At 38.8% G+C, this 19,700-nt stretch overlaps 2 protein-coding genes across 4 annotated transcripts in view; one reads left to right on the forward strand and one right to left on the reverse strand.

Moving 5' to 3' along the window:
- FAM162B (family with sequence similarity 162 member B) lies at positions 1-6,801 on the forward strand. Its single transcript, XM_084890853.1, has 4 exons — positions 1-278; positions 873-984; positions 3,867-3,975; positions 6,630-6,801. Exons 1-4 carry the CDS (start codon positions 113-115, stop codon positions 6,726-6,728), a joined length of 486 nt encoding a protein of 161 aa, XP_084746979.1. The 5' UTR covers positions 1-112; the 3' UTR covers positions 6,729-6,801.
- A 1,356-nt stretch (positions 6,802-8,157) lies between these two features.
- KPNA5 (karyopherin subunit alpha 5) overlaps positions 8,158-19,700 on the reverse strand; it is a 36,164-nt gene continuing 24,621 nt past the window's right edge. For 2 of the 3 annotated variants that reach the window (XM_084890145.1, XM_084890144.1), the window contains exons 11-14: positions 18,620-18,745; positions 16,739-16,866; positions 14,047-14,225; positions 8,158-11,849 (exon numbers count right to left, since the gene is read on the reverse strand). In XM_084890145.1, the coding sequence (XP_084746271.1) occupies positions 11,662-11,849; positions 14,047-14,225; positions 16,739-16,866; positions 18,620-18,745 (621 nt within the window). In that variant the 3' untranslated portion in view covers positions 8,158-11,661. The remainder of the gene's footprint in view (positions 11,850-14,046; positions 14,226-16,738; positions 16,867-18,619; positions 18,746-19,700) is intronic. The other variant, XM_084890146.1, reaches the window with a different exon arrangement.

The raw sequence follows: 19,700 nt of genomic DNA on the forward strand, positions 1-19,700 counted from the left end.
GGGGGCAGTGGGGAGGGGGGCAGAGGGGCGGAGGGGTGGTTGTGGGGGGACGGGAACCGGGGCGGGAGCCGGCGCTCAGGCCAGACCCGGGCTGCAGCGGGAGCAGGCCACGATGCTGGCCGCCGCCGGGAGCCTCCTGCGCCTCCGCCCCGGCCGCGTCCTCCGCTGCACCCCGGGGCCGCCCCGGGAAGCCGCCCGACGGCCCGCGGCGCTCCTCCGGCCCCCGGGTCTCCCCCGGCTCTCCAGCGGCGGGGCCCCCGGCGGCCCCGGGCCCCGGGGTGCGGGGGAGTGGGATGGAGTGGCCGGGGAGGGGCCGGGCGGGTGCGGGGGAGCGGGTGGTGGGGTGGGTGGTGGGGTGGCCGGGGAGATGAGCGGGCGGGTGCGGGGGAGCGGGATGGGGTGGCCGGGGAGGGAGCGGGCGGGTGCGGGGGAGTGGGATGGGGTGGCCGGGGAGGGGCCGGGCGGGTGCGGGGGAGCGGGTGGTGGGGTGGGTGGTGGGGTGGCCGGGGAGATGAGCGGGCGGGTGCGGGGGAGCGGGATGGAGTGGCCGGGGAGGGGCCGGGCGGGTGCGGGGGAGCGGGTGGTGGGGTGGGTGGTGGGGTGGCCGGGGAGATGAGCGGGCGGGTGCGGGGGAGCGGGATGGGGTGGCCGGGGAGGGAGCGGGCGGGTGCGGGGGAGTGGGATGGGGTGGCCCGGGAGGGAGCGGGCGGGTGCGGGGGAGCGGGTGGTGGGATGGCCGGGGAGGGGCCGGGCGGGTGCGGGGGAGCGGGTGGTGGGGTGGGTGGCGGGGTGGCCGGGGAGGGAGCGGGCTGCGCGGGGCGGTTGGGAGCCGGGCAGGTGCGGGCGCTGACCGGTGCGTCTCTCTCCGGCAGCCGGAAAGGTGCACAGGGTCCCCGCCGAGCACAGGCCCTCCCAGTTCGACAAGAAGATCCTGCTGTGGACGGGGCGCTTCAAGGCCATGGAGGACATCCCGCCTCTGATCCCGTGAGTGCGCCCGGCGCCGCGGGTCCGTGTCCCGCGCGGCAGGGGAGCCGTCTGGCTGGATCTGGGGGTGCGGGTCCGCCCGCTCCGGCCTGGGGGTGCGGGTCCGCCCGCTCCGGCCTGGGGGTGCGGGTCCGCCCGCTCCGGCCTGGGCCCCGGTCCGTCCGCTCCGGCCTGGGCCCCGGTCCGTCCGCTCCGGCCTGGGGGTGCGGGTCCGTCCGCTCCGGCCTGGGGGTGCGGGTCCGCCCGCTCCGGCCTGGGGGTGCGGGTCCGCCCGCTCCGGCCTGGGCCCCGGTCCGTCCGCTCCGGCCTGGGGGTGCGGGTCCGTCCGCTCCGGCCTGGGGGTGCGGGTCCCTCCGCTCCGGCCTGGGGGTGCGGGTCCGTCCGCTCCGGCCTGGGGTTGCGGGTCCGTCCGCTCCGGCCTGGGGGTGCGGGTCCGTCCGCTCCGGCCTGGGGGTGCGGGTCCGTCCGCTCCGGCCTGGGGGTGCGGGTCCGTCTGCTCGCGTCTTGGGCGCACCGGGCGGAGACGATGGCAGTGCGCAGAGCTTTACACCAGTGTTTCCCAAACTTCTCTCATGATGAGAATCACCTGGTGGAGTTGTTAAAACACAGATTCCTGAATCCCAACTAAGAAGTGCTAAACTAGAATTTTTGGGAACATATAGGTAAAATTGTATACTTAACTAGTGCTCTAAGACAGACCAGGAAACAAAAAATGAGCACTAAGAGCCTTTGCGCCCTCCCAAACCCACCAAAAAGCTTCAGTAAACGGTAAAACAAGCTGACAACTTCACCCCCAGGGTAAAGGTAACCTGTAAAAATTATTTCAAAAAATAAGATCAGGTTTTTTAAAATATATTTTTATTGATTCCAGAGAGGAAGGGAGAGAGAGAGATGGAAACATCAGTGATGAGAGAGAATCATTGATCCACTGCCTCACTCCCCCTACTGGGGATGGAGCCCACAATCCCGCATGTGCCCTTGACTGGAATCAACTCAGGACCCTTGGGTCCGCAGGCTCCCGCTCTGTCCACCCAGCCAAACCAGCCAGGGCTGTACAGAATATTCTCCCTGCAAAGCCCAAAAAACTTCCCAGCATTTTTGCAAGGGAGTGGGTAAAAGGGAAAGAAGGAAATTAAGAATACAATCAATCTAATATTTTTTAACTGATTTGAAAGATAGACTAGAACCATAATGTCAAATAAGGACTTTAGATGTTCTGTATATTATCGTTATGGAAGATGGTGAATGCCTGTTAGAATAAAGAATGAAACCTGGGCCTACATCTTGTTCTACACAAATTACCTGCACTCTTATTGCTTGTTAGTTTACTAGTTACCAAAAGCATCATAATCAAATGAAAAAATAAAACGTGTTGGGATATGTTCACTCAATAATGAATTCTCAAAGATTCCTTGCTTGGGTCAAGTTATTTAATGAGGAATGGACTTGGAATTTGAAATAACATAGAATTTGAAATGTGTTAAGTATTTATTTTTCCAGAGACTTTTTTATATATATATAATATAAGACACCTTTTCTTTTCTTTGAGATTTATCAATATATACTCCAAACTGCATACAGCCCAAAGCATAATTTAGCTTCAGCAAATCTAAAACATTACCCTATTATTTATTTATTAGTTTATTTATTTATTAGTTTGTTTACTTATTTGTTTATTTATTGGATTTTGAGTTGTAGTGCTGCAACAAGTAATCAAGAATGTAAAGAACCGGTGTTATTGTAAATTAGTGCTCCTCAAGAGACTCTAGGCTCAGCATTGCATTAACATAGTTGTCGGTGTAAAGAGTCCTATTTTACAGAAATAATCTTATTTCCCCAGATGACAGTTAAAAGTAGTATTATAAACAGGGAAATTTTAGTTTTTAGTTTGAATAAGATGCCTATGAAAAGTATAGTTTTGGGATGGAAACATGAACATGTTTGAATTGTTTTCATTTTACTATTTTCTATAGTTTTTTAAAAGTATTGTTTCTTAGGAGGCATACACCTCTGCTAACTGTTAGTCTTACAGTGTAAACAGCTTTCACTTTGTATGCTCTTAAGGAACATATAATTACCACGTTTGTACCAGACACTAACGATATTTAATAATAGCTGTACTTTTTCTTGTTCCTTCAGCGTTAAACTAATTTGGCGTAGTAGATGAAAGCCAGATGAATGGATGAAAAAGATCAGATCTATTAGGTTCCATCTGGACAATAGTCAACAACAAATATAATCAAATACAATCTAATAACATAAAATATAACATTAGAACAGTCATCCTCACAAAATGTACCGTAGTCTCTTAAATTGGGTTAGGATGGGAGGTGGCAAGAAGAGATTGGGAGGCCAGTAAAAAAAAAAAAAAAAAAAAAAATTATGAAAATGAGTTTTTAAAAAGTCTGTTTAAAATTGAAAACAAACACCATTTAATAACACAAGGACCAAAAGAACACGACTCAGGCATACAGACACTTTAATTCTTACCTTTACTGCCTCCCTGCCCCCCTCCTCCACCTCCCCCCCACGCACCCCCTCCCTCCCCACACACACACACCACCACCACCACCACCACCACCACCACCACCACCACCACCGGAAAAAATAAAAGGATGGTGAGTCAGACCACAATCTCTAGTAGTTATATTTTGAGCAATTAGGAATGAAATATTACATTTTGGCTTCTAGTGGCTAACATTAGTTAAAACCTAAATAAATACCTGTTAATTTAAAATTAGTAAGACAGTGACATAGCATTAGGAAGTCTTTCACATCTAGATTTGCATTCAGGGAAGTCTTTTGGAAAAGCATTGTCTATGACGCCCATCAGAAAATCATATTGCTTTAATATAATTAACAGAATACTTACCTTAATGCAGGCGAGAAATGATAGATGCCGCAAGAAACAAAGCTCGAGTGAAAGCCTGTTACATAATGATCGGACTCACAATCATCGCCTGCTTTGCAGTGATAGCATCAGCCAAAAGGGTGAGTACCTCTTTAAGTTAAGGGAGACTTTAACATGAAAGAAAGGCAGAAATACCACAAGTTTTCACTTTGGACTACAGGGGAAAAATAGACTGCACATTTTAAGGTATTTTATGAGCTTTGTTCTCAATTTAGGGATTATTGCTATTCTTTCAATGTAAAAATAACTTGGTCTTAGACACTTTGAGCCATCCACGTTTATCTGTCTACTAGAGGCCCGGTACATGAAAACTTCTTCAAAATAGATTTTGGCCCAGGCCAAAAACCGACTTCTGCGCATGGGCCACGAAGTTTCAATCACACTGTACGTGCACATCCACACATGTTATTTTGTGGAAGAGCCACACTCAAGGGGCCAAAGAGCTGCATGTGGCTCACAAGCCACAGTTTGCCAACCACTGGCCTAGTTGATTGCAATATTTTCTAAAATGGTCTCACAGCTGTCCCTTTTGCCTTGCTTTAATTCAGCTTTCAGTTTTAGTCATTAATGCTAGTACCTTAACTAAGATTGTGGCAGATGGAAAAAGGGTTAGCAATCTATACTAATAATGGGAAAATATGTAAATTGACCATACCTCCACGATGCCCACAGCCAATCAGGAGTGAGTATGCAAATTAACCCAACAAAGATGGCAGGCATGTGAGCAGCAGCATGCACCCAAGCAGGCACTGAGCAGCAGGGGTCCTGGGGACGCCACTGGAGTGTCCAGTCCTGTCAGCCCAGCCTGGGGGCAGCTGAAGCTCCCAGTCCTTTTGGTTTCTGCAGCCCCTGGACCAGAAGCGAAAACCAAGAATGCAGGGAGCACCAGGAATACTGGGAATCATAGTTCTGGTGGCAGACATGTTACAGGATCTCCAGAGCAAAGTAAGCCTGGAGCAAGTTACTGTTGCAGGTGGAGGATGGTGGGAAAGCAAAGGTGAGAGACATAAGTAAAGTCAGAATGTCGAGGAAAAATTAAAAGGAAGATATTCTGCAACTTCTAGGAAATCTCCATTAATGGAGCAAAGAAATAAAAAAGACCTCTATTATTCTGTGAGCACCAAACCAAACTGGGTTGGGGTCTCAGACAATTCGCTTATATCAGGGGTCTTCAAACTACGGCCCATGGGCCACATGTGGCCCACAGAGGAGTCTGATCCGGCCCGCCAGGTTTTTTGGGCAGTGAGCGCAGCCGAGGTGTTACAGTAGGAATTAGTAGTTCATATAGTCGGGCCCTCCAGCTCTCTGAGGGACCGTGATCTGGCCCCCACTTTAAAAAGTTTGAGGACCCCTGGCTTATGTGATTGCAAAGACAGAAACTCCCGGATTGGAGAGGGCTCCTCTGGGGTTCCCAGATTGAGAGGGTGCAGGTCAGGCTGAGGAACTCATCTCCTGTGCATGAATTTCATGCACTGAGCCCATAGTTTGAAATATATTTGAGGAGGTACAAAGAAAGAATTTTCTGGTCAATTCAGAGAGGAGAGAAAATAGAAGAAAGCCCAGGTTTCTGCCTTGAACTAGATGATGCTGCATTGCTGAGATGTGTAAGACTGGGGAAAGAACTGGCAGGCCTGGCAGGCCTGTTTTGGATATATTAACTGTGAGATCATCTTAGACATCCACCAATGTCAAACTGTTATTTATTCTGCTAAGAACATTGTATGCTCATCATCTGAGTACCTATAGCTTTTCTCACTTCTGAAAAAGCTGTCATAACTTCAAATTTAGCCCCTACTCTCAGTGTATCTATTTTCAATCCACCTATTATGAATGTATGTTGGAACTTCTAATTCTATTCTCCATGTCTCTTCTTTTTATTATTTTTTTTTTTGTATCTTTATATCTGTGCTGCATTTAGACAATTATTTCCTCAGATTTATTTTCTAGCTAGAGTTCTGACTTCCTAATTATGATGCTGATTACCTTTTCACAGGTGATACACCCCCCTAAGTTTTTGCCAAGTAGATAAATGTCTACTTTCTTTGCCAATTTCTCTGGCTGGTGAGAGCTGTTTTATTTACTTTTATTTATTTTTTTTATTGACTTCAGAGAGGAAGGGAGTGGGAGGAGTAGAAACATCAATGATGAGAGTCATTGATTGGTTGCTTTCTGCACGCCCCCTACTGGGGATGGAGCCTGCAACCAGGGCATGTGCTCTTGACCAGAATTGAACATGGGAACCTTCAGTTCCCAGGCTGATGCTTTACCTACTGAGCCAAACTGGTCAGGGCTGATAAGAGATGTTTTAGTAATTTCATAGGGATACCTTTTTCCTAATAACTCCAACTTTTTATTGTTAGCTCAACTCTATGCTAAAATCCAAATCCTGGACTTGCCTGTTGGTACAGAGGTTAAACTCCAAGCCCACAGCTTTTGAAGCCAATATTTTTTCCTAATGACCCCCACAATGAAACCATTTCCTTCTATCCTGTTTTCAAGCCTTCTCGTTTCTCACCAGTTCATGCCTTTTGAGTTCTTTTAATTTCTCTTTATTTTGAACTAATATTTTTGTTGCTTTTTATCCAAAATATATGTGCTTACCAAGAGAAGTGGGGCATGTTTCTGACATTGTGACAGATGTTTTACTTCACTTTTGTCCTTTTCACAAAACCTCTTCTATATATCTAACATACAAGTTCTTCCCAGACACAATGCTTTGCTTTTTTTTTTTCAGGCTGTAGAAAGACACGAATCTTTAACAAGCTGGAACCTGGCAAAGAAGGCCAAGTGGCGTGAAGAAGCTGCGCTGGCTGCCCAGGCTAAGGCTAAATGATACTCCAAGTGATTAAGTGTTCATCACAATATCGTTACTATTATGAGCAACAATAAAAGTTAAAATGGAATATTGGACAAAACATTTAGGTTTTGTGGAGGTTTTGTGGTGACAAGTGTTGGCGAGTATGTGGGGGAAAAAGAAGCTTCGCTCACTGTTGGTGGGACTGTAAATTGGTACAGCCACTATGGAAAACAGTACGGAAGTTCTTTAAGAAATTAGAAATAGAACTACCATATGACTCTGCAATTCTACTGCTGGACATTTAACCAAAGAAAGTGAGAACACTAATTTGAAAAGATACATGCCCCTTATGTCACTGCAGCATTATTAACAGCACTATTTATTATGCCAAAATATGGAAGGTAGGCGTCTATAAATAGATGAATAAAGCTCTAGCAGGTTTTGCTCAGTGGATAGAGCATTAGCCTGTGGGCTGAAGGGTCCCAGAGTTCAATTCCAGTTAAGGGCACATGCCCAGGTTGTGGGCTTGATCCCCAGTAAGGGACATGCAAGAGACAGCCAATTATTCTCTCTCATCATTGATGTTTCTATCTCTCCCTCTCCCTTCCTCTCTGAAATCAATAAAAAAAAAAAAAATAATTGAATAAAAATATCTAAAAATACAGGGTGTGGCAAAAGGTTTACTATTATTCATATGGAAAATAATACAATAATTAATAATACAATAAACTTTGTATTGTGTACTCACAACTGTAAACCTACTTTTGCCCCATCCTGTATATATAGTAGAATATTACTCAGCAATATAAAATCTTGCCATTTGTGACAACAAGGATGGACTTAGGAAAGGAATATAATGGTAAGTGAAATAATTCAGAGAAAGGCAAGTACTATATTAATTCACTTATATGTGGGATCTAAAAATTCAAAAACGAACAAACAAAACAAAACCAAAATAGAAACAGAGAACAAACTGATGGTTGCCAGAAGGGAAATGGGTGAAAAAGGTGAAGGGAAAACAATTTTTTTACTTTTCCTCCCCTTTTAACGGGACCAGTAGAACGCCACTGCACACTGAAGTCTATTTTTTGACCTGCACATTGTTCCTTCATACATTTTCAGTAACTCCTTTGCCACTAAAGCTGCAGACTGCCTTTTGGGAACAACATATCCTAAAAATAACTGATCCTATTACTTTCACTACTCTGTGGTCAACATAGTTTCAAATACTGAAGGAAGGAAGCCAGGCAATGAAAAAACATGGTGGTGAAAGACGATAAAAGCATTAGGTTAGGGGGGCCTCGGCTTGGCTGCTGTGTGACCTTATGTTCCAGAGCACATTAAGACAGTTAAACCCTCCGATTCCTATTTATTAGGTTTAAAATGTTATTCCTTGGATAAACATATTGTATTGCATTAAGTAACAGAAAAGGGAAACTCTCAATTAAACCTGTGAATGTCCAGTAATTGCCATGGCTTGAGGTACAAAAATATATTAGATGTTTTCCTTATTAGAGCAAAATTTGTACATTCTAAAATAAAAGCAACACACAGCCTCAATCAGATATACAACAAACAAGTCTTAGAGGTTTTGGAAAGCGGATGGAATTTTAATCAATGAGGGCATCTGTTTTTGCTGTGCTATGAATACACATATAATCTAAGTAAGAGCAAATGAAATAGACATATATAAATGCAATTGTAAAATAGTATTTTATTATTTTTAATAGAGTGCTGTAACATTTCATAATATTGCATACTGAGCAAATGTTGGTTTATTTAGTTAGGCAACAATATCCCTGCCTCATACCACTCCCCAATCAGAACTTAAAGATGTATTATCCTTTTAGAGCCTAGCATAATGGCTCCGAATACGTCACATTACATAAAACAATGCTATGAACTAAAATTAATAAAGGTTAACAATACTTGGACTTCAGTTTCACAAAGCAGCCAGCAGATTGCTGAATTTAGAACAGCAACCAAAATCCACCAAGACTTTTATGTTATATTTTTTCCATAATGTTCCTTAAGAGAAGAAAAATATGAAGGCAAAGGTAATGCTTCTTTTAGACCTTTATCAAACAAATCAAGCTTTAACTGCAAATGGGCTTTATAGTTACCAAATGATATGTTATTTTTATGCCAGCAGGTTTTATTTTCTTATTATCACTGGAGACCCGATGCACAAAATTCGTGCAGGGGCTCAACCCCCACAGCTCCTGCTTCATCTGGAAGGTCATTCAGCTGTCCAGTCTAATTAGCATATTACACTTTTATTATTATAGGTGTTTTTTTGTTTTGTTTTGTTTTTGTTTTTTTTTTCTTTTTTGCTTTCTTGTTCTGGTACTACCAGTAAAAGAATAAAATGACACTAATTAAAAAAAAAAAAAAAAACACCAAAAAAACAGTCCAATGATTCAAGTACTTACAAAGATAAAACAGTAAGCACAATTGCATAGATTAACTATTAAAAATTCAAATTCAGACAAAACAAAACACCAAATTTACTACAATAAATGTAAAGGACTCTTTCAAGTATTATGTTAATTTCTGCCTTAATTCTGCATGTGTTCCCCTTTACGTGTTTTAATTGTGTGGTTTTTTTTTTGGGGGGGGGAAACAGTTTCTCTAGGATTTAAATATAATGAATCTTAAAAGAAAAAGTTAAAACATTTCCCCCCTATGGGTCAGTGAAGATTAATGAAAATGCATTTTGGAGGACTTTAAATAGTACATTTGAAAAAAGTAGTAATATTGAAAAATAAATTTATGGACAAAGTCTTTGCTAGTCTTGGTTCAATAAAGTCTAATTACCCACATAACAGGCCCATGAAATTAAATATAATTTTGTATTTGAATGCTTAAAATATGGTCACATCTGTACTTAGAGATATAATGTTTATTTTCATGGCAAAAAAATTTAAAATCCTCCTCACATCATTCTATATGTGTGTTCATGGGCACAAACATATATATAATTTTTCCTTCTATAAGAACTATTTGTTTGAAAGGCTTGGCTTAGAGATTTATTAATGTGATTAAAGGGTCCTCAAAATAAAAGCAGGCACAGCTGGCTGGTTTATGAATTATGCTATATTATTAAGTTCAATTGAATAAAAAGAGTGGAATACCCTGTCTCCTTATACTTAGAATCATCTATACCGCAAAAAAGTGTTTATCTGATAAATTCACCATCAATTTGCTAATCTTTAATATAACTACCCTGTTCTTTTAAAGATACATAATGCAAAAGAAACTTTTTATACTAAACTTCATAACTTTCACTACAATAAAAATGACACAAATACAATCTTCTGCTTAATATAAAAAGTTTGGCAGATACAGTCAGCATTTAAACACCATTTAAACCTGTACTTTATAGTTGTAGGCTTTAAGTCTCTTGCCAAAAGCTTAGTTTCATGATACATAATTTATAAAGTTTCATACTATTTAAAAGTATTCATGTATACATTTTCTTCTTGTAACATGCCTCTGATTTCCAGCAGAAACATTATAAATGCTATCATAAATGAAATCTTTCTTTACAGAATAGACTATGAATCATATAAAAAATGCTTCAGTTCCCATCTTAAAACAGTTGTAAGCTAATTTTTAAATAAGTATTTTAGTTATATAATTGGAAATGTAAATAGCCTGCATATAACTATAAATGAAAAGCTGAGTTCAACAGTACCATGTCTGCTTAGAAAACTTTACCAAGTATAGTACTGTGAGAATAACACACAGACACATATTTATCCACACATAAATATATATAACTTTTCTATTGAAACTTTTTAAAAAGTTTCAGTTTGAAGAGGTTTGACTTTAATACATAAAACACATACATTATATTGACCAATCTGATATAAATGTAATGTAATACAGCGATTGAATACAGTATGAAATATTAAAAAAATCCTAATGCAGATTTCAACTAAAGAATCCTTATCAATTTTCATAAATATCATCTTTTCATGTCCAAATATTAAGTGTATTAACTAGCACATATCAAGGTGACTTCTTCAGGATAATTTCGCCATTCAAGTACCTAAATTCATTAATACACAGAAAATGAAGCTTCAATTACTGCTCTGAAAAATCAGAGAAGGAATTACATACAGTATTATTTTTGCTATGCAGCACTACTTTAGACTGATGCTGGAATCCCTTAAAATTATGCTTTTTTAAAATAAAGAGTGAAAAAATTATAAAACACTATTTCAAAACTGGTGGCATATTTGGTCAAAATATAAAATATGCTAATACAATAACATTTATATGTTAAGAACACAAATATTTAATGTGCAATCATTTTAATGTGCTCAACATAAAGAACAGCTTCTCTCTTCACAATTGCCACATTTTAATTATCAATATTCTTCTGTGTTTTATAAATAAATGTTACAGCTTTTTCTGTTGTAATTTATTTTTGTAAAGTATAACCTCCAGCACAGTGATTTATAATTTAAGGTAATAGATTATTTTCACATTTTAATTTAGCTTTTATACTGATGCTTCTGAAGTGTTTTTGCTTTAACACAGAGGTAGATTTAGTAGAGATTGGGCCTGTCAGACTTGCTGCCACAATGTAATTCTAACTTCCTGGACTGCTAATATGCAGTTTTCTATGATGCTAGAAAAAAATATAGAACCATATGTAATACCTTACCAAAGTTCTCCTTTCCAAGCTTAAGTTATTAAATAACTTCATAATGTATTTAATTGCTCATGAATAGATTAAGGAACAGATAAAATAATAAAAGACATATATACAGGCACATCAAAATAAAAAAAACTATACTGAGAGGTTGCAGCTGACTGGAAACTTTTGTTTGCTTTTAAAAGTGCATCAACTCCTTTTCTGTTCTACCTAAGAACATCTCAAACATTCCTACTGACGCGGTAACAAAGAGGAGATAGCGGAAGCTACTCTTTTTAGCCGTGAGCTCTCTCCTCCACCGAGTTAAAGCTGAAACCCTTCCATTGGTGCTTCCTGCTGCTGAAATACAAACTGCTGTTGGTTTTCATCCACCTGAGGTACAATGGCGGGGTCGTCGTCTTCCTCACCAAAGTAATGTTCAATCAGATCAAAAGCTTTTTGGTAAATTTCTTGATTTTCATGGCTTTGTAGAAATTCAATTTTATCTAGACCTGTTAGTCAAAGCATATATACATAAAACTGTTACTCAAGTTTCAACATATATTTCAACCAAAATAACCAATCAAATAACTGGTAATAAGACTTATTTTTATCTAATTTTTGCACTTACTGATAGCCAACACTATGCTTTTTATTTCAAAAATGAGAGCATGGGGTAGTGCTAAGAGAAAGTACCACAGGCCTGAGGGTAAGAAGATCACTGATTCCATTCTGCTAGCTTTGTGATTTTGTCCAAATAAGTTTAGTCACTCTCTACTTTAGTTTCTCAATCTTAATTAAGAAAGCATAAAAATAAAAGCAACAAAACAAAAAAAGTAAAATGTGTGCAAACACAATTCTCTCAAAAAATGAACCAGAGTATCAATATATAATAAAAGAGTACTATTGTAAATCCAATGTAGCTACTGTATAATTTATAACCTAAATAAATAAAACTGAAAAAGGCCATTTTGATAAGAGAATCTATAGCTCACAAGAAAAAGAAATCTACACATAGGTCTGGGTAATGCTGAAAATATTTTTTATTTAGACAAACACACCCTGAAGCCCTCCCGTAGTCCCTCCTCAGGCCTAATCATATACCATGGGGTCTCTTGGCCTGGCCTGCACCCTCTCACAACCCGGGACCCCAAAGGGGATGTCAGAAACCAGTTTTGGCCTAATCCTCGCAGGCCAGGCCAAGGGACCCCATCGGTGCACAAATCCGTGCACTGGGCCTCTGGTCATTATAAAGAAAAGCTAAACCCTAGTGGGTTTGGCTCAGTGGATAGAGTGTCAGTCTGAGGACCAAAGGGTCCCAGGTCTGATTTCAGTCAAGGGCACCTGCCTTGGTTGCAGGCTTCTCTCCAGCCTGGGCTCTGATAGGGGTGTGTGCAGGAGGCAACCAACCAATCACATCAATGTTTCTGTCTTTCCCTCTCTCTTCCACTCTCTGGAAAAATATCCTCGGTGAGGATAAAAAATAAATAAATAAATAAAAGCTTGAATCACCATATAATATAATCACCATACAATAATTAAAACAGAAGTGAATATTTAATAGAAATATATTAAAAGGAAAATAATCAACTTAGATTTATTCCTTATCCTAAAATATATTCCATGTGAGTTAAGTTAAATGAGGCCAATCAGAAATATCTAGCCAAGCCCTGGAAGGTATGGATCAGTTTCTTGGATGCTATCCTGTAGACCAAAAGGTTGCTGGTTCCATTCCTGGTCAGGGCACATGCCTGAGGTTGTGAGCTCCATCCCAGATAAGCAGTGTGCAGGAGACAGCTGATCATTGCTTTGTTCTCACATTGATGTTTTGCTCTCACATCAATGTTTCTCTCACTCACCCTCTCCCTTTCTCTCCTTCTAAAAATCAATTTTAAAAAAAGAAATATTTAGTCAATTAAAAAAAATTCACCAAATCTCTCTAGGGGCAATGATTTTGTAAATTTTGAAGGAATAGAAGATTAGATTGAGTCATTTATTAAATATAAATTAACATGATTTGTCTTATTAAAATAAAAAGGTAAAAAACTGGAGTCATATTAAAGTAAACAACTGTAAAATAAAATTAATTCAAATTTTTAGCAAAGGAGAGACATATGAGTAATTGGACAAAGTAAAATAAACATGTAATTTGGATAAATACATCAACACATGGAAAATACACACCAGCTTATACATGAAATAAAACAAGAGACACATAAAAGTAACTTTTTGATACCATTCTACATCTGCTAAATCAGCAAAATCAACAAAACAAGAGGTTGTAAAGTAGATTCATATAATGCCAGTAACACCACCACATAGCATGCCTTTGGAAAGCAAAATAGAAAACATACCAAAAGCTTAAAAAAAAAGTCTATGTGTAGAACTCAGCAATAGCATCCCTAAAAATTATTCCAAAATATTACTTCAACAGAAAAAATTATATTCAGTAAGATGGTTATGTTAGCATATGTAAAGTGGTAAAGAAAATGGAAACAAACTAGGGATCAACCGCAAGAATATAGCTAAAACTGCACTCAATATGGCTAAAGCGACCTGCAATCTTCACTCAACATAACATTATGTGGTTATTAAAAGTTATGTTATGTAGAAATGTAAGATTTCTCCAAAATGTTAAAACGTGGAACACAAATCTACATGTGCACTGCAATTACATCAATGTAATTATGTTTTTAACTGACTGCTTACCATATGCTTCTTCAATCAGAGCACAGTATGGATTAATACCCATCTCATTCTGCTTAGATTCTTGTTCTCCAAGACGTAAAATATTTTCAAGTCCATTTAAAGCCACTTGGACTATCTTAGAGTCCATAACAGTCAATAGGTCACAAAGTGGTTTAATGCAGCCTAAAGCTACCAAATACCTTCAGAGTAATTAAAAAAAAAAAAAAAAAGTGGGGAGAAATAACATTGAAAAAGACTTAAGTATTATTTATGCAACAACATGAAAATATTCTTTAGTGAAATGTTATATAAACAATTAAGTAAAGTATCCCTGTTAACTCAAAAATTAAAAACAATTAAATATTCACTTACATAGAAACCTGAAAACATGTTTTTACTCTGCTGTTCTCATAATTAGCAATAAAGGGTATCACAAATATTACAAAAATATACATAATCTGGCACATCAACACTAAGTGGGTCAGAGGCTTGTTTGTTTTTGAGGGTGGGCCTATGTCTTTAAAGGGTCATATGAGCTGGTGGGTAGAAATGAGAGGGAGGAGGGGCATCTAAATAAAATTTCAGGAAGTTTCCCACAAAAATAATCATAGCTAATGTTTGGAAACGTATGTTTTGTTTCAGAAGCATAGAAGCCTTCTAGGAGCAAAACAGACCGTGTTGTGAATAATTTTAATAAATACTGTCCAAGAAAATTAATCATTTTTAAATACTTTGTTCTTTTCTAGATCTTATTAGCTTTTTCTATTTTCTATAATGTAAATAAAGTAACTGATTTGTTCACTTGACAAATAGTCCATTTAAACACAAAGGTAAAAAAAAATAAATAAACATGCTCTGAAGTCAGACTGCATGATCTCAAACCCCAATTTCACTCCTTATGTGTGACTTTGATTAAATGCTCTGTGCCTCAGTTTCAAAATCTTAAAATGGGGATAATAATAATAGTACCAAACTCAGAGAGTTGCTGTGAAATGCAGTAGGCATTCAATAAAAGTTAGTTTCCATCCTTTTTAAAAAAAATATGCATACCTTTACCGAAGCACTCACTTGCCATAAACTATATTGTAACCCATCAAATATATTTGTTGAGTGAATAACCATCTCACAGAATTATGAAGTAAAAGGAGATGAAAGACATGAAAGCACCTGTGCTCAATAACTGAAGTGATTGAACACAACTGGCAACATTAAACACTCCACAATATTAGCAGTATGCACACTAAACCTAATCTGAGATCAAGAGACCTCTTCCCATATATGTAGACTAAATGAAATGGTGAAATGGTTAGAAAAATAATAATCTCCATTTAAATATTTGATTCATACTAATAAAATTAAAAAATAATAAACATAATGGTAAAAATATATTTTAAAAATATAACTTTGAGGTAAACAAACTAACTTTGGGTCTCAAAGCAGATAAAAATCACATTAGCATTTAAAAAAATACTTCAGATCAAAAGAAAGGTCTTGTTTTATTACTGCTTATATTCATGATACAAATGAAGTAAAAATGTTGATTTAAAGCAAATAGGTGGAATGGAAAATAAAAAGCAGAGAAGAATGTCATTAACATACAAATATGAATCTGAGAGAGCAGGAGAGAAGGCAATAATAAACAATGATCTCACAATAGGTAGACTTCAAAATCCTGTGATTTGTAAAATAGCATAGTAGCCTGACTTCTTTTATAAATTAAGAAACAAATCAAAATACTTTCTAAACAGTCACTTCGCAAACTTAAAAAGTCCTGAGTTTCTTGGAGGATCCTCAGAACGAGAAGAATCTATAAGAAGTCAGGCTTTCATGGAAGTATAAAAGTGCAAAGTGGAACTTTGCTATTGGGCAGAGTGGGGGGAGTGCAGGGGGAGGGGGATGAAAGCACGGGATGAAAAGAGACTTAGAAATCAATATAATAAAAGTTATGATTAATACAAATAATAATAGCAACTAATTTTAGTATATGTTTAGGTACCTTGCTAAGCACTTTAAACATATAAACTGCATTTAATTGTCAAGATACTACTATAATATAAAGTACTATCCATTATTACATCCATTTTAAAAATGAAGAAATTGGATCAGAGAAGTCAAATGACTTTATCAAGGTCACAACTTTTCTGAAGAAGCAGGATTTGGAGGCAGACTGATTTCAAAGCCCATGTACCGACTATTTGTGTTGTTAGCAAAAGAAAGAAGCAAATAAACAATAAAAGGGGTGGATTAAAAGAAAACTACTATAAAAATAAAAGACCCAATCTACAGGTAAGGCTAACAGTGATTGGAAGAGCACTATTATATAATAAATGTCTATTTCTTATTTCAATTATATTTTAAATAAGTAGATATTTGAATTTATTAGTCATTTCTATATAATAAAGTTAAATGTATATGACTTTAATGATCTAAGATAAATATAATGCAATGACAGTATATTTTGCAAATTAACATAAACTATTTTTTTCAGCTTCTTAAATTCTGATTTTTCATAGTCCGCCAAGAAAAATTATGTTAATCATACTTTATATGAAAAATTAAAACCACTGTAAATAAATAACTACATAATTTCACATTAGAAATTCTTATTAGACAGAAATGTTTTAGTTTTATAAACAAAGAAAAAGTATGTATTTTTTAAATTTGTAAATATCTCATATACATTTAAAAATAATTTTAAAAATCTGTATCATACTTTATTTGTTCTGAGGTGCCTCCTGATGTTGCATTAGTTATAGCCCAAGCTGCTTCTTTTCTGGTGCGAAACTCTGCTTTCTGAAGAATCTCAATCAAAACAGGAAAAATATTTGCATCTATAACTGACTGAAGAGAAAAAATTGATAGAGCAAAATCAATGCAAATATCGTTTTAAATATATTAGTAAGAAAATGAATCTTGAAACTCGATGGCTTTAAAATGGCAGGCTTTTTGGAAATATTTTATTTCTAATCTTTCAACAAAAGTTCACATACTTTCTTTTTAAGACTGGAGAATATAGCTCTAGCTGGTTTGGCTCAGTGAGAGCATCAGCCCTCAAGCTGAAGGATCCCAGGTTTGATTTCAGTTCAAGAGCATGTATCTCAGTTGCAGGCTCATTCCTGGCCTTGGTTGGGCACATGTGGGAGACAACCAATTGATGTGTCTCTCTCACATCAGTGTTTCTCTCTGTCCCTCCTCCTGCCTTCCACTCTTCCTAAAAATCAATGGAAAAATATCCTCGGGTGAGAATTAATAGAAAAAAGAAAAGAGACTGGAGAATATATTAGCAGAATTTAAATTTTAAAGATGATAAAATATAAGACAGATGATGGATCAGGTAATTACTGACTCAAAAATTTAATAGGGTCCTAACAGATCATTATTTAATAGTTTTGAGATCATTGTCTAACTTTTTAAAAATTTACAAAAATCAATCCCTTTTTAAAGCCTAACCATTATATCAGGCACATGTGGGAGACAACCACATTTATAGATAATATTATATGCAATATATATATATATATATATATATATATATATATATATATATGCATATGTATATCCTAACTAATCCTATCTAATAGCCTAATAAAAGAGTAATATGCAAATTGACCATCATACCAAGACACAAGATGGCTGCCTCCATGTGGTCCAAGATGCCTGCCCCCATGTGGACACAAGATGGCCACCACAAGATGGCCTGAAGGGGAGGGCAGTTGGGGGAGACCAGGCCAGCAAGGGAGGGCAGTTGGGGGGGGGAAACAAGGCCTGCAGGGGAGGGCATTTGTGGGGGGGGGGGACCCAGGTCTGCAGAGGAGGGCAGTTGGGGGAGACCAGGTCAGCAGGGGAGGGCAATTGGGGAGGACCAGGACTGCAGGGGAGGGTAGTTGCGGGGGGGACCAGGTCTGTAGGGGAGGGCAGTTGGGAGCCAGCAGTCCTGATTTGTGAGAGGGATGTCCAACCTTATTTTTAGGCCCAGTTCTGGGCAGTCAGACATCTCTCAAGGGGTCCCAGATTCGAGAGGGTGCAGGCTGGGGTGAGGGGCACCTCCTCCCCCCCGTGCATGAATTTCTTTTCTTTTTTTTTAAAATATATTTTATTGATTTTGTACAGAGAGGAAGGGAGAGAGAGAGAGAGTTAGAAACATCGATGAGAGAGAGTTATCGATCAGCTGCCTCTTGCACACCCCCTATTGGGGATATGCCTGCAAGCAAGGTACATGCCCTTGACTGGAATTGAACCCGGGACCTTTCAGTCCCCAAGCCGACGCTCTATCCATTGAGCCAAACTGGTTTTGGCCCCGTGCATGAATTTCGTGCACCAGGCCTCTAGTGTGTGTGTGTGTGTGTGTGTGTGTGTGTGTGTGTATATCTATATATATCTATAGATATTTATATATATAGTTGCTATTTCTCATTAGAATACTACAAGTAATTATTTTAGAGGAGGAGAGGCTATGTTCTTTAAAGTAATTTTTAAATAGTTTTCAATAATCTTTTTCAGTAACTCAATAAAACACATCACTGATAAAATGTTGACATTCTTCCAATCTAACTTCTGAGATCTTCCTGTTTTCTCATATCTGACAGGCATTTACCTGAATCTGACCTCTATTTCCAGCAGTAATGTTAGAAACAGTCCAACAGGCTTCTTTTCTGATTGATTCCTTTGGGCTACTCAGTAAGTGTAAGAGACAGGGTAATGCAGAGCAATTCAAAATCACCTAAAACAAAAGTTAGAAATGGAAACAGTTTTACAGAAAATAAAAAAACTAAACAAAAATATACTCATAAATTATTTAGAAATACCAACACCATTCTGAAAAATTAGGAAAAAAATCCTTCTCAAAGTAAAACTTAGGCACTTGGTGTCTTCTACTGTCCCACTTTGCCAAAACCTTTCTATTGTTGGTGTAGTGAAATGCCCTATTTTCAATATATTAAAATGAAAATAAGCAAGACACTCGGAGTTATGTCCTTCAAATTTATAAATGCACTCAGAGTTCAACTGAAATAACTATTTGAAGACAATATAGTGACTAGTCAGGATCCATCCTCTAGTTTTGCCAAATGAATTGATGGAGAAAACACAACAGACACAGACCAAACAGCTTGAAAGTAACTAATTCCATAACTTGTAAGAAACTTAGCATATCAAAATAAGTCTATTAGTTTCATTAAAAATTTTACTATTCCATCCTGGCCAATGTGACTTGGTTGGAGCATCGTTCTGTATACTGAAAGGTTTTAGGTTCAATCCCCGATCAGGACATGTATAGAAGGCAACCAATCAATGTTCTCTCCTACATCAATATTTCTCTCTCTCTCTCCTTTCACCTCTCTCTAAAATAAATAAGCAGCCCTAGCCAGTGTGGCTCAGTGGATAGAGCGTCAGCCCACAGACTAAAGGGTCCCGGGTTCGATTCCCATGAAGGGCATATACCTGGGTTACAGGCTCAATCCCCAGTAGGGGGCATGCATGCAGAAGGCAGCAGATCAATGATTCTCTCTCTTCATTGATGTTTCTCTCTCCCTCTCCCTCTCTGAAATCAATAAAAATGTTTTTTAAATTTTGCACTTTTCTTTTGTAAAGAAGTATATTCTGCTTTGTTTTTGTTTTGTTTTTTTAATATATATTTTTATTGATTTTTTAGAGAGCGTAAGAGAGAGGGACAGAGT

This window comes from Pipistrellus hanaki (genome assembly GCF_964339955.1).
Source record: "Pipistrellus hanaki genome assembly, chromosome: 7".
Classification (NCBI taxonomy): Eukaryota; Metazoa; Chordata; class Mammalia; order Chiroptera; family Vespertilionidae; genus Pipistrellus; species Pipistrellus hanaki.

Bases quoted from the DNA above. Each gene is read 5' to 3' on its own strand.
- FAM162B (XM_084890853.1), top strand. From the start codon at position 113: ATGCTGGCCGCCGCCGGGAGCCTCCTGCGCCTCCGCCCCGGCCGCGTC. The intron at 279-872 runs GTGCGGGGGAGT...TCTCTCCGGCAG, and splicing joins CGGCGGCCCCGGGCCCCGGG to CCGGAAAGGTGCACAGGGTC. The intron at 3,976-6,629 runs GTGAGTACCTCT...TTTTTTTTTCAG, and splicing joins TGATAGCATCAGCCAAAAGG to GCTGTAGAAAGACACGAATC.